General features: G+C 41.0%; 1 protein-coding gene across 1 annotated transcript; it reads left to right on the top strand.

The window, feature by feature from the left end:
* Positions 1-386: 386 nt before the first annotated feature.
* Positions 387-25524, top strand: MYCT1 (MYC target 1). The gene is made up of 2 exons (XM_075035970.1): positions 387-636; positions 22733-25524. Exons 1-2 carry the CDS (start codon positions 387-389, stop codon positions 23263-23265), a joined length of 783 nt encoding a protein of 260 aa, XP_074892071.1. The 3' UTR covers positions 23266-25524.
* The last annotated feature ends 59 nt before the right edge of the window (positions 25525-25583 follow it).

Below are 25583 nucleotides of genomic sequence, written 5' to 3'. Positions count from 1 at the left end.
AGTACACTCATTAAAATATTAATGCCAACAGTTACACTGTCAGGCCCAGCTAGTTCCTGAAACTAGCCAAGGAACAACGGCGAATACTTAACAATCCTCATACTCTAAGTTAATATACTAGTGGAATGGTGTTTATCAAAAGCTTCCTGTCACATTCCTTCCTTGCTGAAAATTCCTACCAAATACAACTGCTTTTGAATGTTTAAGGACAGTCTTCAACATAGAAAATCATTAAAGGAAAGAGAAAAGAATTTTCATCTCTCTGTCTCTGGACATTTTGGGGTTCAAAAAGTTTCAGCGAAGGAGGAGATTTGGTATTGTTCTGAGTCAATTTGCTCTGGCTGAGGAAATGACGAGAAGGAAACTATTTCCTCGTCTGGGGAACCATGTGGTGTTCCAAGATAAGGCAAGCACTTGCTAATTCGAGTCCACAAGCAGGAAACGCGATACATCCATTTCCTTTCAGGCAAACAACACAGTTCCCTGGCAGCACAAAAGCATTGCTTCTACTGCTAAATCTCAAACGTTCAGAAACCCATTGCTCCTCTGTGGACATACCATTCTATATTTGTTATTTGGATGTTATGGATAGAAACAGTACTTACTCTCCAATCACATGGCCACCAAAGTTTTGGGGTAAGGATTTCGTTTCTTTTTCTAGAGTATTGTTAAAGTAGCTGCTGAGATTTGCTGGTGATTGCCTTAAAAAATACGTCTAGATACTTTCAAGCCTCATGTTGGAAGCAAAAGTAATTAATAGATTTTGTATTTCTTGCAGTGCAAAAGATTGTTTTCCAAATGTTTCCTTGACAAAGTTTTATCATGTTTTTAAACTAATCAAGACAGCAGGATCTGCCAGGGCAGAATTGATTGTTTGACAAAATTCATTACTGAAGTCGGTTGAAAAGGTGTCTATTGACTTCAGTATGTTTTAGATCAGATAGACATTCTCAACTGTTTAATGGATGTACCTACACGGCAGACATGATCTGTTTCATCTTCTGAAGAAAAAAGAGATAGCAAAAACTAAACGTGTTGCAACCTTTGGAATAAACTCTTACTCCTCCAGAATGAAAAATTATTTGTAATTTGTTGTGGTGCCTCATGGTCAGATTTTCCTTGCTTTTTCCTCAATGTGTGTTTTGATTATTATCCATTAAGACTGTTTTCTTTCACCCAAACCTGGGAATAGTTCATTAACTGAAATGTATAGAGTGTGAGGTGGAAGTATATGTTATACTGAAATTCCTTCAAGGTAATTAGATTCGGTGACTTGAGCCTAAAGTGTTCTGTGAACCACTGTGGAGAACCTTTCCATCCAAAAAGCTCTACTGCTTGCTATGTTTAACATTAACATGTATTTGCATTTAGCATTAGAGTGAATCATATGATCTGATTTTGTCTATTATGTTATCGCTATTGAGCAATGACCCCTCCAAGAATCTGTGCACTAACTTAAACTAAAAAATAATATGCATTAGCAAAATAGGACTTTTGTTGCATAGAAGCACCTTGAGAAAAGAGTGGAAAATAACTATATGAGAAGATTTAAAGAAGTTCCTCCATTTCCTTAGCATAAGAAACAAGAATCTGTTGAATGCCATCCACATGTTTCCTGCAGTGACACATATATTTTCCTATAGCATGAGCAACTCACTTTATTTTTGTGTCTTGGGCTAGAGAGTAGGATAATGTTACTGAATGTCTTTGAGAAATACTTACAGATTAACTGAGGAAAAAATACTGTTATTACTGTTTCAGAGTCTCTTGTTGTCTGGAGGTTGTCTGCTGGACTCTGAAGAATAACTATCATTTTTGTAGAGTGGAACTACATGTAATTCTAAAATGGCTCTTTCAGAACAAAAATGAAAGTGCTTTCATCAACATGTACTTTAAGAATCCTTGTGTAAAAGGTGCTGTCCCTTGTTACTGCAGATTTGCTTTCATTCTGAGGTAAATTATTGCTTTACTGTCATGGAAACATCCACAAGAAACAGCAAAGTCATATGAAACTCTAAGGATTCATTAACCATCCTGCTCAGACTGTGGGAAAGGTGTTCTCCATCTTCATGAAGAGTCAAAAAAAGCACCTAAGAAGTGAACGTTTAAATCCCACAGCCTATTGCACGTGGCTGGCCCTGCTGGTACTGCTGTTACCCTGTCGTTCCATTTAAGGTACCTCTCCAGGTGCGCCAAGCCCCTGTCCTTCGGTGTCAGGAGCTGCTTTTGACACCACAGAGCAGGGCCTGCGTGAGCTCCCTCGCCGCTGACAGGGCCAGCATCTCCTTCCACCAGCATTGCCCCCCCGGGCTTGCCAGGGACCGCTGCTGCCCCCAGCCCTGATCACCTCCCATTCCTTACGCTCTGACAGCAGATGGACCTCACAGCTCGGGGTTCTGTGAGGAGCTTGCGTGGTCTTTCTTATTTTTCTGGCAGATTTTAGAAGAGTTAATAGCATTTCCTCTTCCTTTCCTGTAGGTGTATCATATGTGGTAGACTAGGGAGGGACGGTATATAGTCTGTGTCGGAAGACAATGGCTGACACAAGCTTACTGTGAGGAAACTTCACTTAAAATGATAGAAGTGTATTTTCTGACATCCTTGGAGATACATGACCTGAGGTGAAAATAAAACTGCACATGATAGATATAAACAACATGGATTTCTTTATTAAATGAGAATACAGTACTTGAAACTGTGATTTTTCAGGATATGGCTTACAAGCTCCTTTCACTGTTTTTCTAAGCCACCCACCACGTAGTGCTGTGAGAGTGAATACATTACCAAGATGCAGATCCTCTTCCATGCCTGGGTGACTCCTCAGCGGCTCCCATGCACTCGGCCAAAGTGTAAAGTTCAAAATGTGTGCAAAGGTTTTCTGAGAGGAACTAACTTTTTGAGAAAAAAAGAAATGCTGTAAAAATTGTTAAAGCAACTATTCATAATGATATTTAATCTCTCACATTTTTATAAGCCATCTATTGTCTAACAGCTGCTTCCTTACTCTGGAAAATATACAGGCATCCTGTTTTCTAAAGCTGTCCAGTTTCCAATTGTAACTTCACACAATAGCATCTTAGAAGTGACTCTAAGAATTTTAAAACAATGAACAAACTAAACTGTCCTCCACTTATTTATGTGTAAGCACATATAAATCTTTTTACAACTGCTCCAGGCTAGTGGAAGTGCACATGAATAAAGCTGTGCAGATAAAAACAAGATATATGCACCTTGATATAAGCCATGCTCCGTGGATTGCCTAAGTAGTCTAAATCCTCTCTATATATTCATGCAAAGACCTTAATAAATAATAATATTTAAAAAAAAAAATTAGCACACTTTTTTGCAAGCTCAGTGTAGAGTCAGTGACAGCCTGGAGAGTCGATAACATGCTTAGCTGCAGATCTTGCAGGAATTCTTTTGAATTCAGTCTTCACCATCATCATTCTGCAGTATTTTTGAAATGCTAAATTATGCAGCAAACAGAAGCAGCAAACCAATAGTTTTGCTGGCCTAAAATCAATTCTGCTGGAAAAAAAATATAATGCAATATTAACCTCCTCTTCTGGTTTTAGATCACCAGTTTCATGATAGAGCTCCTGGCCCTGTCAGTAAATATCCTCTGTGTACTGTGTCACAAGCACAAAATTGGGATTCCAATTCTCACTTTGCTAGAGGTGTTCGCTACTACAGACATTGTGCGGTCTTTGTAGACGTACGTGCCTGTTTCAGACAAGCTGTCTGACCTACTCCAATGATGCAGGAGCTCATCTCTTTCAGGTGCCAGCTTCTATGAAGCTGTGTTACCTCCAGTCACCCTACTTTGCAGTAGGATTCCATAGTACAGTACATTGGCAGAGGCAGGAAGAGAAGCACTTAAAGCCAACCTCTGCTGAACTTCAGCACCATTGGTATCACATAGGACTGTAGACAGAGAATCTGGATTTATTTTTTTTTTATTGGTAGTTTCAAAAGGAGGTTTGGCAATAGCTGAGTGAGAAATTCAGGGTTTGGTACCCATCCATCAACTACTAATCTCATTTTTTATGTTTTAATATAGTCTTTATTGAGTTAATTTTGATTTGTAAGTTAACAGTGGAAGCAAAGATGTTTCCATTTTAACGAGGAGTGCATTTCTTGTAATTCCTAAAAGCATTTTCAGTCGCACACAATTAAATACAATAAATGACTTCGAGACAATCCTATTTCTCCAGTGCAGATAGTAATATACTTTCAAATCAGGAAATTTAATTTAAATAGTACATTTGATCAATATAACAGCAGCAGAGAGAAAAAGTGTAAGCAGATATTAATCAACATAAACTCAGATGCCTAGACTATCCTTCAGTCTAGTTTTTCTCAACTATCTATTTAAAAATGCAACATTACAATTTAAGACCTTAAAAACATTAAGGACAATTTTTCTTTTCTTGAATCAGAACCCAGGGTGGTTTTTGTCCAGTGTGTGGAAACAATGCCATATATCTGCTGGCTTCCAGCATTTTAATATTGCAAACTACCTGGCACTAATACTTTAAATGTTATCACTTGACTTCATAAGCTACAAATGCACTCATGGTTTTAAATATAATGTCAAATTTTGCCTTGTTTCTCCCACAACCCACTGATCTCCTCATTAAAATGTGTCTGTTTGCTTGAAAGAAGTCAGACTATATACTCTGCTGGAAAAGATGGTCCTTAGAGATGAACATACTCTGACGTCTGAGACTGTGTTGTGACATCATGTTAGTAGTGTAGTAATAAAGGTGGTTAAGGACTTTGCGTCATGCTTTTTATGAACTGAAATACTGCTTGTGAAGGGCAGCACTGACATGACCAGTAACACAGCTGTCAAACACAGGAAAGTCCAACCTTGACAGCCATGGGACCTGATTTCTCTTCTGGGATCCTTCAGGGGTGGTAGCCATGGCAGAGTAGAAGCAAGAGCGGCAAATCCAGTGCAGTCCTTTGCAAGTGAGAAAAGAAGCGTTTGGCTACCTGTGTGGTGGCCAGGTTCAGCCTGCTGGCTTCCACTCTGATGACTGCGTCAATGCTTTTTCAGCATACCCACTGGATGGTCTCTCCTCATTCCCTTTGCTCCTCTTAGCACCCTTTGGACCCTTCCAGTCTGGCTTTAGCAGCAGCAAATAAAGACTCTGGGAGCTGCCTCGGCTGTTGTGCTGGAGATGTGGGCACACAACAGCTCCAATTTGGAGCCAGCTGTGGAACACTTGACAGCAGATGTGGCAGTGGTAGCTTCTACCAGGCTACTGCTCTTCCTAGTTTGATGGCTGGAAAAGACCAGCATAAACCCGAGTACCCCAGAGGGCCTTTATCCTGGTAGACTGGGCATGGCTGATAGGGCAGAGGACTTCATTAAGCTGAAGATGCGACTCCTTTGCTGGCAGATAGGAGGAAGAGAAGGCATGACACAGAGCCACTTACAGATGCTTTACACCACTGGAGATTTCCTTCTTGGTAGAGAAAACCTTCAGGGTTGAAGTGGAACAAAGTAGGAGGAAAACATGACAAAATTAGAGCCTTGGGTTCAGGTGTAGTATCAACCTCAAGGATGTATTTCCTGAATTGCTATTTTTCTTCTTCTCTTCCATTCCCTTTTCTCCCTTTTCAAAATTTCACCCTAGCGTGCATATTCTTCCTGGTATTTTAATTTGCGACAGCCAGCCAAAATAGAGCAAGGTGATTGAAGACGCTGCATCAACTGGAATCTTTTCTTGAAGTTGGTCTCTTTTTTGTCACTTCTCTGTGTTTTGGAAAACCCCAGTGATTTTAAAAGTGCAATACTTGGCAGTGTATCACACATCATAAGGAGCTCATAGCACAAGGAATAAATGCCTTCACTCTTTCTGCAGTCTTTGGGTTAGATCACTGGTGCCTGCAAAAGTTTGGAAGGGGGATGTGAACAAGTGAGCTTCTTTCTTTTGAAATCACTCTGCTGGAGACAAACAGCTTCAGACTTTACAGGCTCCTGTTGTTGGAAGCAGCCCCAATGGGAGAAGAGAGAGAGGGAGAGGCAAAATTCTTTCTTCCAACTTCATGATGCACTCCTCCTCCTCTAGTATTTTAGGGAATAATTCCTTCCAGTGCTTATCCAAAGAAGTAGGACATTGTCCTCCTTCAGAAAACAGAGACTGAAAATGAGGATAGAGCCTTTTAGTGCGCAAATATGAGTATTGCCATGACCCAAAATTCTACACTGTATTTTCAATGACTAAGTAAGCAGTTCTCCATTCGTACTACTACTGGGGACAATAAATGAAAATTGTATTCCGATGATAACTGACTTTTTGTCAATTTTGAATTTCTTTAACCTCATTGCATTTTTGCATTTAGTTAAAATAATATATAAACAATAGACAAAATTACCCAATAAGAAAAAAAATTAAAAGCAAGCCAAATTCATCAATACATGGTGAGAGAGAGGGAAAGGAGCAGAATGGTCCCAGCAAGTGTTATCAGAGGAAGGGATGATCCATATTGATTTGGTGAAGTTAAACATATCTGAAAAAATATATCTGAGTTCTTTGGCCAGGAGGCTGTATTAATACCTCTCTTATGTCATGGGTGGCCATATATATATATTTATATAAAATGCAGTCTTCACACTGAATCTGCATCTGCCCCATCTGGCATACACTGACTATGTCTACATTGACAACTTTCCTGCTCAGACTTCCCAGAGTGCTTCATCATGCATTACCTTAACAAGTCTGTTTGCTTAACATTTGAATTTCAGAGTCTGGCTTCTGGCTCATTAGGGATACTGATCCATCACTCAAGACTTGCAGTTCAGGGCTTTACCTCATGGTGTGTGGTGTTAAAGGATTCAAATCACTGAGCAGACTTCTGTCCCCATCATGATGGAGTTAATATGAGAGTCAATTGTATGTGAACAAACCCTCCTTCCAGCTCTCCACCTATCTTTTCCGACCAAATACATGGCTCATACTTCCAGGTTTGTTATTATAGATTTTCTAGAGCTCTGCTAGTTCTTTATTGCTTGCCTAACCTTCCATCTTCTGACCAATATTTTCTCCTTTACTTATTCTTTACTATACTTATACTTTACTTTATTTATTCAAGCTGGAGCCTTTAAAAAAAGCAAAACTTGTACATGTCCAAAGCTAACTTTCCATGCCCTTAAGACCTTGTCTTTCATTCCCATTTCACAGCCAAGTATATCTACAGATTGTGGAAAAAGAGCTTGTTTTGAAGAGCATATAATGCAAATGCTTTCATTAATTGGTTTTAGTACGTCAGTGGCAAATGAATTTGGACAAGCCAATATAAAGGTAGTCTAATGCATAAAATAATAAATAGGAAGGAGGGATGCATTTCCTAGTTTAGTCAGAAAGCTCTCAGAATTCACTGCATGAAATGGCTAGGAAAACTGGTGGAAAAATAGAGCCTTGGAGACTTTTTCTCTGTTTCTTAGCCCAGAAGATATTGATCGGATGGATTGATTAGAACATTATTCCTCTAAAATAAGTGCAAAATGTTGTCTGCACTAGAAATTTCTACTTGTGTGAATGGTGTGAGTGCATAATACAAGGGATACTGCAGAAAGAAGTAGAATATGCTTATACCTCTTTGTGTCAGTCTGGTATGTACAGTCCACATCCTTGGGGCTGCAGATTTCCCCAATTCTATTCAATAATGCACCTGCAAGCATACCTGGTTTTTAGCGGCTATGTAGCTGTGTTAAGTAAAGGCAATGGTGACATAAAGCCTCCTCCCACGTAAGGTTCCTAACATGGAGTAAAATACATTGATTCTTCCCAAATTCACAAACTAGAATTGTTTTATTTTCCTATGGTCAACTTGAACTTGGAGCAGGCTGGATCCCCCAAAAGATGTTTGTGGGAATAAGCATACTGGGAGGCAGATTTTTAGTTGGGTTGCTGGAAGATAAGACAGATGGTTCCTCCAGGTTTCGGGTCCCTGTTAGAAAAATGGAGAAAACTTCCTTGTGCTGCTTTGTAGGAATATTGTCAAGAGAAAGAGGATGAGGTAAAATGTGATATAGAACCAGACAGAAAGCTGGTTCTGGTTTTGCAAACGCTTCTTGTAAACACACTCAGTTTTTTCAAGTACATTTATCTGAGGAGCACGTGTACAACACAGATTTAAAAAATGATACATTTCAACAACACTATGAAAGACAAGGAGATCTTTATGGTAATGTTACATCCTTGAAATATTTCCCTTCTTATTACCAGTCTTAAATCTAGTGTACCTACAAGTTCTCCCTCCTGCTCCTCAGTGAAATGTTACATGATGCCACAAATTTAATAGTGAAGCCATATTTCCAGATTACTTAACCAAAGATGTCGTTTGAATGAGTAACTTTTTTCATATTGCTGAAGAATAATTGCAATGTATCTGCATGGTGAATTCACAGAAATCAGGACTGTGAAAATCCTACACAGCTCAGCAGAGTTTTTAGGACAGGGACTAGTTTTGGTTTTGTCTGTTACAAATGCCACACACTGGGACTTCAGTCAGACTCTGAGAACATAGTACACAGACCCAAAAAAACAAAACCCGGCAACATCAGTAAAACTCAGCTTCACCTATATACGACCTGAGACAGACTTTTTTTTCACCTCTTGGAGAGGGTAGTGCATCCTCCCAGGCCCAGCAGCATCACAGTAACTTTTGCTGCACGGCTTCCAGAGCAACAGAGATTTCCCCATGGCAATCTCTTTTTTCCCCCTTCAGATGAGATACTGGTCCACATGAAAATCCTGCGATAGAGATGTAGAAAATGTCACATAACTAAATCACTTCTCAAATGCTCAGGTGGTCAGAAGCTGATTTAAGTATTCCGCACAATTTTGATAACGATCATGGTAGCTAGAGGACTGCTGGGGCAAGGGAGACCCACACATACCACCTTTCCTCTGCCTGAACCTGTTAAGATCTCTGCAAGGAGGAGGGTTATCGTCCTACCTACCAGGTCAAGGTCACCAGAAGATCTTCCCGTTTCCAGCTCCCCGACCACCATGTGAGCTGACTTGGGATGTGTCACAAGGCAGCAGCAGAGCAGCCTGGGCCAGTGACTCAAACAGGACGCAGCTTCCATATAAATAGTGCTAATACAGAGAAAAATGGCAACAAGGATGTGGTTTTAACTGATGGAAGATAAAAGATAGCATGTGATGGTGAGGCATTAGCAATGGCAGCAACTGTGTTTGAACATCAGCCCTTCAGTGGCAACATGACAGCCCTGAATCTCATTCCTCTCGAACACGCAGGGTCCCTGGCTCTTCCTCTGAAGTCCTCCAGAACTATTCTTACACCAAATGAGAAATAAATCTATGACTTGTGAGGTAATTAAAAAGGAAGGCATTGCTCATCTTCCCCCTCTCAGCTTCAGGAGTCACCATGTTTCTGTTCCCCCTCAGCTGTGTTTGAGAAGGGCTGGTTTGTTTGCAGCTTTTCGGTTGGATGTCTTACGCATGTGGCAGTACTGTTTGCTGGAGCGGCTGTGTCTGTGTGCTTCGTTCTCTTCCAGGAGTGCTACAGGGAGCCTGAAGCAGCCAGGCAAGAGATGCTGCACTGCACCTTCTAATGCTGCTTATGCTGGTGCCAAACTATTGCAGGAAGCCACCACTTCCTCTGTGCTCCATCAAGGACAGGAGTCAAGGTCATATGTCAAACCTAAACGTACTCTGCCCACACTGATTTCTCCAGGAGACAGAACTGTGTCTTAGCCTTACGCTGTATTTTATTTTCCAGCTAGCTTTGGAGGTACCATTTTGTATCAACTACTAGACTATTATTGTTTTGTATAAACCCTACATAAAAATTTATCAGATAAATCATATACTGTCTTCTCAAGGGGCAGAACAATCAAACTATTCCAAATTTAATATGATTATGCTTATTTTCCTATCAGTTAAGTAAAAGATTTGACAAGCATGTGAAAGTTATCACTTCCAATACTGAAGCAAAGGGGATTATATCAATAGTCAGAGCTTACATTTAGGAAGATAATATGTAAATCCATTCCAAGATCTTATATGCAGGCCTGTCAGAGAGATAAAAGTAGATATTAATGAGGGACCTATTTTTTTCCTTGCCCTTATTCTGGCAAGCCAAAAGAAAAGAGTGTTACTGTAGTTGGATGAAAGCAGCAAACTAAGTCATGAAGAGGAGAGACCAGTCTTATTCTTGCACGCTATCTATTCAGAGCACGATTTCTTCCTGGTATATAAATTATTCTTTTAAAGTGAGTCTGTCATCCTCGGGCTGTGTTTTGTTGCATCCTAATTACTGCTTCTTTCCTGCTTTCCCCACCCCCCCATACAACCACTGATTTGTCAAATGCTTAACCATCTTTAGCAGGAAGGGCACAGATCTGAGGTAGTAGAAGAAAGAGGCAAAGTTTCTTCAGAGTATTATTTAAATATTAATCAAACACACAGCGCATACACTTTTTGGCAATTACACCTACTGTATTCACTGAGTATGTGGTGCTGCCCGTTGTCACATGAGCTGCCAGAAGCATCATTCTTTATTTTTCCACCAAATACAGGAATCTCATCTTTAGGAAATGAAGTATCTTTCTTCTTCCAAGCACCACACCAATGAATGTGTAGGCATGTGTATGTGTCATTTAAAAAAAAAGGAGCCTAGTGCTGTGCTTTCTCCCTGGGACAAACTCCCTGTAGCTGCATACGCAGCTGCTAGAGCCTGGCAAGATTCATACTCATGAGTTAGTCTCAGCACATGGTAGGTGTAATCATTCTGCCTCAGTTCTTCTTGTAGAACCTGTTGAAGGAAAATGCTCTGTATTGATCCATAATATCCCATTTTACCATTGTAATTCATTTAACCAGGAGTCAAAGATCTTTGTGACGCAAATGAGTGGCTGTGAGTGGTGCCATCTCCCTTATAGAAAAGATTAATCTGAAGCACAGAGATGGAATGAGATGTCCACAATCACAAAAGAAGAGCACAAAGGAAAATCAAAACTCAAGACTGACCCTTTTGCCTTTGTAAGATGATCTTCATTTCATAACCTTATCCTTTTGTCTGGGAAGAAAAACAAAATCAGAAAAGACTATCAGTCACAGTACAGACAACTTATTTTTTTCCTGTTTTCAAGGTAGAACCTTCACTTCCTGTACAAACGTAATAAAAGGTACTTGTTCAGATTTTGAAGCCTATTGCATAGTAGTTAAATTTGCACCAAGCAATCCTAAGTTGTTCTCCTAATATAATTTATTCCTCTTCTAGCTGAGGAGACAGAAAAGAGACTTATGTGAGTTTGATTTTCCTGTATTGAAAATGGGACAATAGTAACTTAAGATTTATCTGTTAAATAACCTCAACCAAAACTCCATCAACAATAGAAATATATACAACATTGTTATGAAATAATGTCTAGGAAATTTTCAGCAAAATAATTAGGGGAGAAAAAAATAGTCAGTTCAATGCAATGCAAAAACTTCTTTGGGCTCTGACACATGCTTGCGGAAGCAAACAGCCAGGGCCGTTTCTGCTTCTCAGCAGAAGTCTCTGCTTTGCTTCTCTGGCACCTGATTTGCAGAAGAAAATGAATTCCCTGTTTCAGACATTTGAATTCACAATCCAGCATCTTAACACAGACTTATGGCATATTTGACCGTTAAACTGACATCTGTTAATTTTAAACCCTTTGCTCTGAAAAATTATGTTATATTGATGCCATCTCTCAGTTATCCAGGGTAACGGAAGGATGAGCCAACCAAGCAGACACATAGCTTCTGTGGAAGGTGCATAAGTTACACAGGCAGAGTATAAATGAAGACGGAGACCGTTGATGGCTCTATTGATTGAGAAGCGCAGGAGTCTCCAGGCAAGTAGGACCTGGACCAGCCTGGAGCAGACACAGCCTCCCAGGCACCGCTGGCTCGTGTGGGACAAGCACCAGTGTCACACTTCACACTGAATCTCCAGCCTGCATCATCTGTCCTGGGTCATCAAGAGTTGGCTAATAATCCAGATCAGTAATCATCTCAGTCCTGGTTTCAGCTGGGATAGAGTTAACTGTCTTCCTAGTAGCTGGTACAGTGCTATGTTTTGAGGTCAGTATGCGAAGAATGTTGATAACACTGATGTTTTCAGTTGTTGCTCAGTAGTATTTAGACTATAGTCAAGGATTTTTCAGCTTCTCATGCCCAGCCAGCGAGAAAGCTGGAGGGGCACGAGAAGTTGGCACAGGACACAACCAGGGCAGCTGACCCAAACTGGCCAACAGGGTATTCCATACCATGGGACGTCACATCTAGTGTATAAACTGGGGGGAAGTGTGGGTGGGGAATCGCCGCTCGGGGACTGGCTGGGTGTCGGTCGGCGGGTGGTGAGCAATTGCCCTGCGCATCATTTGTACATTTCAATCCTTTTATTACTACTGCTGTCATTTTATTAGTGTTATCATTATCATTATTAGTTTCTTCTTTTCTGTTCTATTAAACCGTTCTTATCTCAACCCACGAGTTTTACTTCTTTTCCCGATTTTCTCCCCCATCCCACTGGGTGGGGGGGGAGTGAGCGAGCGGCTGCGTGGTGCTTAGTTGCTGGCTGGGGTTAAACCACGACAGTCTCACTTAGAAATGAGACCAGTATTCATCAGCTTGTGTTCGCACAGATTCTTGTGAGTACAATGTAATTAGGTCTCCTAGCCCACACTGAAATGGATACTCACAGACGTATTTCGTACAAGAGAAATCTCTGAAACTGATTGATGGTCACACAGGAAGTACTAGGAGAAAGAAAGCTCAAATTTCTGAACTGCAGTTCACTAATTGAAGAGTACAGTACTACCACATATGGACATCCTTCTGCATTCTCAAAATGTTCGCTGTTACACCTGTTCCCTGAGGAAGATAAATGTAGCAGATTTTTTGCATTACTGGATGTAGCTCAGGTCTTACTGCAGTGAAAATGTAGGAAAATCTGATTTAAATACAGATCCCTCTTCCTGCTCCTTGAATACTTGTTTATTGGGTACTTTAGATCAGTATTCAGCGAAGTTCACAAACAGCTCCTCTTCCTCCCATTCTTCCACTTTGTACAACTTTCTTGATTTTCACCTGAAGAAGACCCTAGTTTTAGCAATCTCAAAAAAGAATGAGACTATAAATAGAACACTAAACACTACTTCCATTGATGGCTATTTTTGAACAAGCAATACACAAGTTAGACCTGTCAGCAGAATACCCTGTGGCAGTATTTCAAAGGCAATATATTTCTGAGTGAGAAGAGAGTGTTTATGAGAAACTTTACAGTTTTGGGCCCCAGTAGATTTCCTTCAGCTTCTGCCGAGACATTATGTTGTATGTATCTGTTTCATTCCTTTTGTCTATGCTAATACATGATGTACATGTAAAATGGAGGTAAGAGGGGTGGAACTGGGAAGAGGAGATGGCTCCTCTCCTGGGAAGCAGCTGAGCAGGTTGCAGGGGGAGAGGGAGAGAGACTGCACAGCTGAGGGCCAGGAGCAGAAACAAGGTCCTGCCTCTCAGGTGGGAGAAAGAGACACTTGAGACCCAGAGGCAAACGTGCAGAGGTTGCAGCACTTCTGAAAAGCACTGCATTGAGAACCTCTGTTTATAGGATGTACTGGGCAGGCTGAAATGTGGTCTTTATTTCTAGTATACCTAGTGTCTCAAGATACTGAGTGTGCCTTGTCACTCTGAGTTTTTTCTCTTTTAAAAGGTTCTGCTTCATATTCTGATAAAACTTGGACTTTCAGTACGAATACTTCGTGGCCTTTTGTGGGTTCTCGCAGTAAGGACAAGCTCCACCTGAGGCTGTGTCTGGGTCAGGTAGGCTCTTCCCAGACCACAGACAACAGCGTTGCTGTGGTGGGACTGAGGATGATTTCAATGTATTCCTTACCCTACAGTCTTCCCAGCAACCTGAAAACCTTGTGCTTTGTTCTAACCCTGAATGTCCTCTGTTTTCATAAATGTAGCATACGTGCTCTGGTCTTTCTTTCTTAATTTCAAGAATTTTAGGAAATCCTACTTAATTTTAAGATTTCACTCCAGTCACTAATGCTCTGTTCATATAAGAAATTATTATATTCTCAGGCGAAATAGTCTCATCAATTAAGTAGTAACTATAATGCCCTATTGCACTGTGGCAAATTGTGATTTTCTGTTTGATTTAGGTTCATGCAGAGGCTATAGCTTAGGCCTTATGCTCTGGTTTTGTGAGGTTGGTAAGATTGCCTTGCCAGAGGATTATTTGCTGCACATGTGGAAAAGATAAAAATTATATTACTGTCTTTGTAATGCATTAGGAATCATAATGAAACCATGCGGTAACAAAGTTTCTATCTCTGTCTGCATAAAGGAATCTTTGCTTTGTTTTATATAGTTATGCCAAAGGCATTAAATTAAACTTGCTGACATCTCTATCTTAGATGTTTCCGTTTATTACAATTACTCTTTATTTATCATTCCAGTAAAAATCAACTGCCAGTAATATCAAGGGAACATCATTAACTCTGAGTTGGCTTGTGGGATATCAGGATGGCATATTCTATTCGTCTGGCTTTTTATCACAATGAATTATGGTATTAGGAAACGAAGCAAATGTACTCTGGTGCATGGAGATCATTCTGGACTTTACTGTTGATGGCAAGAAATATGACTTTAAAAACAGACTTTACCTCATGTTTCTCCATCAGCACAGATATCTGCACAAAACTGTACAAGCTTTACTTCACTAAGCTTCTGAACACTTTTGCTGTGCCTCAGTCTACTTTACTTTCAAAGCCTCTGCAAAATGCTAGTCCTAAGTGTTTATGGCAATGTAATACAGAGTTTTTCTGAGTTTTGAGGTACTAGTAATGTCTCTGTATTGTTTCGTTGGAATGTTTCTTGTTGTTTTTTTCTGACACCCTATTTTATTAGAATTAAGGTGGTTTATGTATTGTTCAGATTTCCAGCACAAATTTCCAGCAGAGGGCAATCTTGTTCCTAGGCAGGTTGCTCGTTGGTGAAGTTAACCCTCTAATAAAGAGCCATCCCCTCTGCGTTTCAAACTGAGAATTAATCCAAGGGCACAGACTGCATTTTTTTTTTTCCTTGCCATTTACCTAACAATTTTTCAGACGCTTCCGGAGCCTATTTGATTACCTGATCGAAGACGGTATTAGAAACTGCACAAAATAACGTCAGTATGGACCTTGAGCTGTCATCTGTACCTTCTTTTTTCAAGACAGTATTAACTATATTCCAACAACTCTTGACTGATACTGGTTTTTAAAATCTTTAATGGGGGTAGATGCACCACCTACATGGATTATCTATTGTAGTTCTTACCTGTCCTCACAGATAGAAATAAATTTTTTTTATTTCCTTTGCTCTATTTTAAATCCAATCTTTTTTTTTTATCTGCAGTGGACATAAAAACAACTGTTTAGTTATTAAGTGAAGTGGGAGAATTACTCTTTGTTGCTGCAGAAAAGAATCTCTCACTAGCACAAGCCGAATAAAACATCCCTCTAGCAAGCTGTGTCTGAATGCAGAGCACTGACATTTCTGGCAGCCCGTCTTACTTATTTTGTTTATTAGTTTTCACGTCCTGCACAGTCTGCTTCTCCTTCACCTTTTTTTCCCACAGATTCTGTTTTCCAGATGCCACCATCCTCCTCTGTTTGTTTTCTGGACGTCAGAACTACCTGAACCACCTTGTGCTGTTGTAGCCTGTCACTGTCACTCTTTCCACAAGAGTCTTGTGTGACCTTTCTTAAACTTTTGCCGTGACTAAGATCACAGCTGGTTGATATTACACAGCAATGGATTCGCCCACCCAACTGAATCATGGACTGCCTACAAATGATTAATGAGAGGCTGTTTTGCTAATACAATTAGTGACAAAAATGGGGAAGATAGTACTCTCAACACTTGTCAGATACAGACAAATTGCTTTTTTGAACTCAGCATGACAACAGCAGTACAGGATTTGGCTGCTGATACCAGCCCCAGCTTTAAAGAAAGTTTTCTTGGAGTCAGTAGAACCGGCATAAAATTTCAAGTAGCTCAAATCACTTCAAACCTTCTGTTGTGGGAGAAAGTGGTGGCTCTCTGAGCCCAGGGTATGCTTCCTTCCCAAGCTTGCTGCCTGGGATGTGTGAGGAAGAGTAGCTGCAGCCTGTCCAGCTTAGAGACGTACATTTGCTATAGCTGTAGGAAGATGCTATGAGTGTGTTCAAACTGTGATGGACCCTGGCTGCTCCTGTCTGGTTTTGTAAAAATGAGGCTGTGTTATGAATATCCGCTGATGACTTACCTGAACCTCACTCAAAACCTGAGACACCGAGACTCCCGTAAAACAGTGTCTGAACCATTCTTACTAGTCAGGTTACTAGATTTGTCATTTGTAAAATGCAATTCATACTTTAATACACTAGCTGGTGCTCTACGCTAAGACGTGCAATGTTCAGGTATCAATTCCCATACTGGTTTGTACAGTTTTTATACCGGCTTTTGTCACAGAGCTTTCATTTTGGGAAAAAAGTATAGGGTGAGGCAGAGGCTGAGCTGGATCTTTCCATGTCTGAGATCAAAGCCTCTACCAGTTGTCAAGGCTTTTCAGCTTTGGGTCAAGGCAATGTGTGTGTGCACAAGCGTGTGTGCATGTAGGGGGAGGGATGTTCTACTAACTTAGACAAGTTTTGAGTCACTGGCATATGACATCACTTAAAGGAAAGAGAGCTCACAAAAATGTGAGAAGGAAAGAATTAAAATGAAATAAATTTAGAATTCTAGAATTTTGATTGAAATTATAAAAATAGGTCTTTTCCACTATACAAGATGGTGGTATGTTCTGACACCTCTTATTGCTAATACAGCTGAAATCAGTGAGCTTGTATGTTCTGCACACAAGCTGGCTGGAGCCCACATGGAATAAAAGTTGCATGTCAGGTACGTGATGCCTCATGCTAGTTTTGGGCAGGTGGAAGAAAAGAAAACTTGCAAAATTACTCAGTTGCTTAAGTAAATGAACAGAATGTTGCTCTAACTTAATATGAGTAAAACATCTCCAGAGCAAGCTGAGTTTGAATGCTGAACAATGCCATTCTTGACTGACAAGCTACCTTACCACTTCTGATAACTTTAAGATAAAACTACTTAATTATTTTCCTTTTAATAAAGCAATAACAAAAAAATTAACAGCTCCAAAACATAAAGATTGTAATATTTCAAAGTCACCCACTAAATCAAATCAAATGTGTAGGTATCATCTCACCCTATGGGTGTTTTCTGACTCCTTGAGCTTAGCAATAGCATGAGCAGAACAGATGCTCAGAAAGCTAACTGGCTCTTTTTTAGCTTTATTAGCTATTATTGGCAAAGATGGAGTTCAAATTCAAGTCATGTGCACAGCCTGACTAAGAGATGCTTTTCCACTTCTCTCTCCTTTGCATTTGGTACTTTATCCCATCTTCCCCCCGCCCCACCCTGGTTCTTGCTCTGAGATGCTCTCATTGAAGCTGCTACTTACATGATTTGAAAGGTACTACTACCCCTTCATATACTTGGCCAGGTGAAAAGTTTACAAATATATATATTTGTGAGCATGAGGCAAGGAAGATCTCGTGCCCACCTTAACTTTACACCTTGGGGAATTTATCAAAAGGCTATAGGAAAGATGCAAGTCCCAAGAATTTCCTAAGTTCAGGCAGTAAAATGTTGTTCCAGCCCAACCCAGGCAGAGCTGAGGGCAAGAGGGACATTCCTTGGGAAAATGAATCCTCAATGCAAACATGTTTTGAATTCAAAGGGATGTCTTGCTATCTGATGTGGTCTATACACATGAAAGTAAAATGAAACCCTCACAGAAACAAGAGATTGGCCTGAGTATGTCTGCAAGGATCCTGTTAAACTCCATGATAGAGGCAGGACCCTCCATCACAAAAAGTAAAGATTTTGGTTGATCCAGGGACTGACAAGTCTAGGTAGGGACTGTGTTGCTAATTTTTTGTGAGGTATACTCCAAAGTGAGGAGGGAGAGAATGTAGTCCACTTCTCAGAAGACTTACAGATTGGTATAAGCCCCCTTTGGTTGGCCTTGCTACTGATGCCCAGGATGGATGGGAAGAACTTATTTCAGGGCCATAACTAGGAAAAGCACCTTATCAGCCAGTCTGTCATCTTTACTAAGAACATGACCAAATTTCTTCTGTGTGGATTCTATAGAGTGTTAAGAACTTGCTAGAGGGTATCAACTTGATAGGATATACACTAACACTTCATATATACAGTTCCTGGAAAGTTATGAAAGCCTTAAAGAAAGCTGGAATAGCCAAGAAAAAGTTTTTCATAGCAGAGGAAATAATCCCCTGCACAAACCTGTAGCACTACATTTGCTTGACATTGCATGCAGCAGTCAGAGAGGAGGGAATAGGGAGGCTTCAGAAGGAATTGCCTGATCTGGATAGATGCTGGGCTGACAGACACATGCTGGCTTGGTGTTCAGATCGGGGGGTAACATCCGGAAGTCAGGGGTGTTACTGTGGGTTCTGAACCTCCAACCTTTTTTTTGCATGGACACATTGGAAGTACTATAGATAAGAAAGGTAAAGTAGCTAAGATACTCAGTTTCTTTGTCTCCTTATCCTTTTATTTCTGGCTTTGTACCTCAAAGTCTGTCATGCATTGTTGAAAAAAATCTTTGCCCTTCACCTCACCTGGTGTTAGAGGTGAGAGTGGAGAAAACTGACTGAGGTGGGATACCAAATCTTTTTGGTTATGGCACAATTAAATAAAGCAGGCAGTGTGAGCAGCCTGAGAAACATGCAGATCAAAACATATTTAGGGGACCAGCACCTGGGGAGTTATTGTTATTGGCAGCATCCTTACTTTATCTCCATGATAATGGAGATATGCACAGCTCTCAGGAAACCATGACATGCGCAGCTTAGGAAACCATAAGGTACTATAATGGCTCCTTGGGAGACACTTTGTGTCAGTATTGCTCTGACCCTCCTGAAAGGCTAGTTCTGCCCTGGCACTGCCCACATTAAGGAAGAGAAAAACAACTCTGTGAAAGCCAGCCGTTCCCCTCAAAATCCCAGGTGCAGCAAGTCCCACTCTGCCTTTGATCTTTTTCTCTGTTTGGTAGTGTTTTCTCCAATGTACCTCAGGGCTGTGATCGCTGGACGTTCTAAAAAGGAAATCAATGGGCATAGATTTACAATTCTTCAGCGTAACTTTCTAGAACTGAATTACGTTTCAGTGAAATTCATCCTCTGCAGGGAGTGAACAAAAAGCAAGTTGGGCTTATTAGTGTGACCCACAGTTCCCACTGAAGTCAGTGAGAGTCTAGGAATAGAAAGAATAAAGTGCCTGTAACCAATGGCTCTGGCAATATTTCTATAATAAGAACTAAAAGGATTAAATGTAGGTCCAAATGGAAATGGGAGCATTTGGGGTACTATATGGCAACTGCAACAGTCAGTGTAAACCCAGCTGAGTTTCCCCAGGCAATACTTTGACCCTCTATTTTTATGTTCATTTATATGAGTAGAAAAATAAAAGAATCAAAGAAATGAAAGAAAATGAAGACATTATGAAGGGATAATTGTTTGTGCTGTACCTCCAGCACAGGGGAACAGCACGTGGGAAGGACTGAAGAGCTGCACTCGATACTTTTGTCAATTCCCTCATCTGCTTTTAACGGTGTGAAATGCTGGTTTGATCGTGCAGGTGGTGAAAATTATGGCTAGAGGGATGCAGGGACAAATCCTCACCATGGTGCATGGCGACCCCAGAGCCAGGTACACTTGTGCAGCTTGCTGTGCTTCTCCTTACGCTCGAGCCCCACAGAGATGCCCTTCCCCTCCTCCCTGCTGGAGCTGAGAGCCCAAACAGGAGCAGGGATATCAGGTGGCAGCGCAGAGCCCTGTGCCTGGGGGTTCCCTTGGCAGTCTCAAAATATAATAAGGTAACGAGCATTCCAGCCAGGGTGTGAGCGAAATCAGCCTAAGAAAGGATTAGTTCTTGCTCCACTTTCCCATAGCCACGCAGGGACAGCAGCAGGGGTACTCACACTGCAGCTCTAGTGTTGGGAAGTGCTGTCTTTAGGACAGACACTCCCTGGGATTTACTCAACTGGAGGTGGCTAAATCCTGGCTCTCCCTTCCCACCGTGAGGAGTATGAGTCAGAACTTGCAGTAACAGAATGTATTAAATCCATTAAAATGGCATAATAGGCTATTCCTGACCAAAAGGGGCACAATGAGGCCTGTTGTGTCTCTGAAGATGTTTTATAAAGGGCAGAATCATGATGAGTTTGTCAGAAGGCTGCTTATGGTGGCAGAGCTCCGATCTGCAGCCAGGAGTTGCAGCACAGGATGCTGCCTGTGGGTTCTTACAAAAAGCAGACCAGACAATCACCCTTTGACTTAGCGTGCCCAGTCAAGAGTTTCTTAGTTGTAAAAGTGAGGGCTTAAAGAAAAATTATATTTTAGGGTCAAGCCTAGTCCAGCTCTGAACAAAAGGACAGCAAAGCATTCCCAAAAGGGAGCAGTGCTCTACAACAATTTCCCATGCTTTGTCCTCTCCAGTCTTTGCCTTATCATCCCATTTGAAAAAGATAATGGTTAGAAGCCTATCTGAAAGCCAAGGTTACATGCAAGCAACAGTGGGATCATATAGCCATCCAAAATATCAGTGGCTTAATTAGAGTGGAGATTTTCTGGGCCTCAGGGAACTTCAAGTCTATCCTGAAAAATGTAAGGTGAATAAACTTGGGTAGGAGATTCATGGTGACATCAGTAGTTCATGATAATGCTGGTCCTGTCTAGAACCACACCTGCAAAGACACGTGGGGTGAATATGCTGCCCCTCTGACTGGGTTTGATGGGCAGCAGCAAGGGCTGGCTTCAAATGTAACGCAGCTTGTGGTCCCCACCCTGTAAAAATTTTATGCTAAACTTTTGGGTGCTCAAGGAGCTAATTTTCCCCAACTGCAAGTATGAATCACATAGCTAAGAATTTTTCAATGAAGGTAGAAAAGTAAGAAGGTAGGTAAGGAAGGTAACAATAACTAATTCTTAAAGTGCAATTACACCAATAGTCATTTAACTCTCCCCTGCTGGAAGGAAAGCGAATGTTTGCTTTCCCCCTCCTGCAGTGACCTGCCCTAAGTTTAAGCCTTGCTAGGCACTGAGGCCTGACTTTGAGCAAAGGTATCTGCTGGCGCGTACTGGGGTGCTGTGCCCTGCAGACATCCACTGCCCCCGCTGTGTGCTGGCTGCTCTCCGTAGCCGTCTCTTGGGCCACTTGCTCTCTTTGCCTCTCCAGCGCCTGCTTTGGCTAATTCCCACAGCTCGGACTCAGTGTCATTATTTTGAGTTCTGGGAATGACTGTTTGTGCAGCACCATAAATTCAGGGGAAACTCTTTAAAAGCTGTTACCTTGCAAGAAAATTTTGAACCTAGTCTCATCTTGCCCTTTTTGGGCTCTAACATCTGCATCCCTGTCTTGGAGTTATTACCTTCTGTTACGGTGAGCAGCTACGCACAGCGTTAGCTGGCCTGCGCTTCTGTACGTTATAGAAGTTACTCACCTTTCTCTATCTGATTAATACAATTTCCTTTTTAGCAGAAATGCTTCAGAAACATGATAACACAGCACAGACAGAATAAACATGTTTCAAGCTGTCCCATGGCTCTTTTTCACTTATTCCCTCTTTGCTTCACCAGTAGTCAACATAGTGTTCCTTCTTGTTTGAGATCCCATTCCTTCTTGAATTTTGAGGGGATCTATAAAGGTTTTGCATTCATTTCAGGCCTTATCCAGGATTACAAATGTATCTCCAAACTTTTTAGAACAGCAATAAAGCTGGTGCTTGGCTGCAACAGTAAGGGAAGTTTTCTGAAGTAACTGTCCTATTCTTAGAAATATACAAGGAAAAACTTATTCTTCCACACTGTGAAACCATGTGGGGGAGAAAACAATCCTAGCCACGCTCTTTTTTTTTTTTTCATATCTCTTAATTCTTGAAAGCATTTATAAAAGAACTAGAAATTTACATTTCTTAATGGCAGATTAATGCATCTTTAAATTGGGCATTGGGGATGGGAAATATTCAAGAGACTTAGTATCACTAATGCTTATCTCTGTCCATAATAATTTAGGATATAGTAATTTACATTAACTACTATGAGGTTTTAAAGTATCTGTTACTCAGCAGTAAAAGGCTGACACATGTTCTTATGTTGTAATAAATACAAGGCTTACTCCATTAAGAACACGTAAGAACACTGTTGTAATAGGTGAGTTTGCAAACATGTACACATAGAACATAAAAGTCTATAAACAGAACAACAAGTCTGCATAAATCCACACCTCATATTGCCTGCAGAAGCAAATGCTTGGCAGTTTTATAACACACCTTGGGGCTGGTGGGTGGCTGATTCTGGGAGACTAAAGACTTTTCCCTTGCGTTGGTACAGAAACTGATATTAAATGCAAGCTACTTTCTGGATGTTGTTGAATTATGCAAATGAAAGAAAAAAACACCATATAGTGAGAGCAACCTGAACTGCTGTGTTTGTGTTGTAAAGTTGATGTATTGCATCCAAAGATCTTAGGGTTTGTTCATCTTTTTTAGGAGGCTGCCATCTTCAATTCATTTTCTGTCGGGAAAATCCTTCAGAGTTAATGAAATAACTTTGCTGTGTATTTTTGCTGTATTTCAGAGCAGATAACAATAGCCTTCACAGTGTCCATGGTGGTTGGACTGGTGATTGGAGGGATCATTTGGGCCTTGTTCACCTGCTTGTCCCGTCGCAGAGCTAGTGCCCACATTTCCCAGGGGAGCTCCTCAGCCTTCAGCCGTCGGTCCAGGCCCTCCTCCCATGGCCACACTACTGGCAGGACTGGATTTTACCGCAACAGCAGCTGCGAACGTCGGAGCAACCTCAGCCTCGCCAGCCTCACCTTCCAGCGGCAAGCCTCCTTAGAACAAGCCAACTCTTTCCCCAGGAAGTCAAGCTTCCGCGCGTCCACCTTCCACCCTTTCCTGCAGTGTCCTCCCCTCCCCGTGGAGACAAACAGTCAGCTCATCACCCTCACTCCCACCAACACCACCACAACCCTTGTGGGAAGCACCACCAACAGCTTAAGTCGACCCGAATTCCACTGGTCTAACAACAGCCTCCGCATCTGCCATTCCACACAAACCCCCCCGCCCGCCTATGAAACCATCATAAAAGCTTTCCCAGACTCCTGAGCTAGGTCCCTGCTGCAAACACGCACGTGCATTTCAGGAGGAACCTCGGTCATCTCAACAATTTTCCGTGCGGGATGAAGATCTCTGAGAAGTCTCTGGCTGCCGTTGCTGAGGGGACATACATTGCCAAGAGGCAGGTAGCAGTGAATTCTTAGAGCACAATATCCCACCGTCCAAGGGATCACTTGTCTTTGCACTGCTGGCTCTAATTTACTGCTCTGCTGTATGCTTGCATATTTATAGTGTTGTATCTTTAATTGTAACCATTGAATCTTCAGAGGAAAGAAAATGCTGCCACACAAAACCCAGATCATTTCTTGAAGAAACAGATCACGTTAGGGATTACTGATATACACATTTCTACAAATTTCACTATTCTGTTTCTTTAAAAAAAAAATAAAAATTCTGGTTTTATGTATTTTCCCAAGGATGTTAAATTATCAGAGAACATCTTCCATTACCCACCTTCTTCCTACAACCACAGAAACCCTTCTGTCTGAGGAACCTTAGATGCAGACCTTGTAGAGGATTTAATGTCACAGTCCTGGCTGTGGTCATAGGCATCCTGTTCTGCTGATTGTGGAGGATCTTAAAAGACTCCACGTTAGGGCTGCTTGTATAAAATTCCCCGCTGTGGGAAAAATGTTGAAGTATACGAAGCTTCATGCAAAGAGAAGTTTCAAAAAACATATTAAATGCACGATAACAATTATAAAGAATTTTCTGTCTGCAGCCAGCAGAACAGGTAGTCACATTTTAATACCTAGTAAGGCTGTATGGAGCAGAACTCCTCATGTTTCATTTTTCTAGTTCTGGTTATCAAGATAAGCAGCATGAATGACAACTATATTTAGTTAAGTTTCCTGTTTTGCTATGGGATTACTCATTTCCTTATTTCAAATTGTTTTTCTCAAATTGTACCAACATTTAATTCTTCCTGGCAAATTATTCACTGAAATCTTGTCTTCCACTAAAGCAAGATTTTAGACATCTATGGCTGAATACTGGGATTGTACAATTAGTTGGAATATGAAGATAAAGATGGAATATTTAGTTGAGGTTAACACATATTCTTGACTCATACATGTATCATGTCAAGCTAACCCCTGGCTTAGTAGAGGCTAATTGCACTGATGTGAGAAGTCCGGGATTTGGAAACAGCACAGGCAAATGGGGCCCGGTTTAAGTCTTATTGTATCAGTTTCCTGTTAAATATTTCATGTTCAAATAAAGGATTAAGAATTTCCACAAGTAGAGGAACAGTCCTAGTCCTCACACATAAGCCTTTTTATCCTAAAAGGGCTAGGCAACTACCAGCCACAGGACTCCTGATCCTGAGGGAGCTGGTCCTGTGCTCCTGTAGAGAGAACAAGTCCTCATCTGTCTTCTGGGAGGGACAAAGATTCAGCAGCTTCTGAGAATGGGCAAAATGCTTAACATCTTACTTTCCAGGCTTTTGGAGACTGGCAGCATGCATCCCTTCGCCGAGCTCAGCATCCCTCAGGAAGCACTGGCATTGGTCTCTGAACTGCAATCTTCCAGCCCAGTATCACCCCACTTGCAAATATTACTACAAACATTGAGAACATTGAGCTTACAAGCGTTACTGTAAACCACAAGTATTCCATATTGTAAAGCCAAATAATTTTGCATGTATTTACTGACTGGCTTTTATTGTTTTATTTTTAGTGTGCAACAGTTTCCCTTCTGGAGAGATATATGTCATTGCTAGAAGAAGAACAATTAACAGAGTTTACAAATCATTTCACTGCAGACACTATGGGTTCTAGTACATCAAGGACTTGCTGATAAGACTGCAAAACTGCATTTGGCTGGTTGCAGGCTACAGACTTAAAACAATAGTCTTCTGAAGAAAGAAAGTTGTGTTATTTCATTCATTAATAATATTTTTTTCATTTAGAGTCTTACTGAGTCTGATGAACTTCATTGCATGCACGAGTGTGTTCACAGTGTCCTATCTCTAGAACAGGTGATGCTGCCTATTCTAACGTGCCTAAGAAAATCAGAATTCAAGCTTGCTCCCTTTGCTTATTGAGTTTCATGGACTGTTTGAAGAGACAACCTGGCCTACAGTGTGTACCCAGCTGGCCAAAACTGCTTGTTCCTTGAGAGTGAAATCATTTTAGATGAGTAAATTTTTACTCCTGGATTGTAATGCACATTACATTACAGTAGAACTTTCCACAGCATGTTATTACTTGTATTACACTATATTTAGTAAACAATGTAGAAAAGGAAGCTTAAATTTACTGTATTTTTTTCCTCCTGAAATCTGTACTGGATATCAAAACATTTTT

This window comes from Buteo buteo, chromosome 9 (assembly GCF_964188355.1).
Source record: "Buteo buteo chromosome 9, bButBut1.hap1.1, whole genome shotgun sequence".
Lineage (NCBI taxonomy): Eukaryota > Metazoa > Chordata > Aves > Accipitriformes > Accipitridae > Buteo > Buteo buteo.
Note: the sequence above shows the minus strand (reverse complement) of the source record. Positions and strands in the feature narration are given on the sequence as shown.

Coding starts and splice junctions, on each gene's coding strand:
- MYCT1 (XM_075035970.1), top strand. CDS start 387: ATGTGGTGTTCCAAGATAAGGCAAGCACTTGCTAATTCGAGTCCACAA. Junction 637..22,732: donor ATGGCCACCAAAGTTTTGGG/GTAAGGATTTCG, acceptor GCTGTATTTCAG/AGCAGATAACAATAGCCTTC.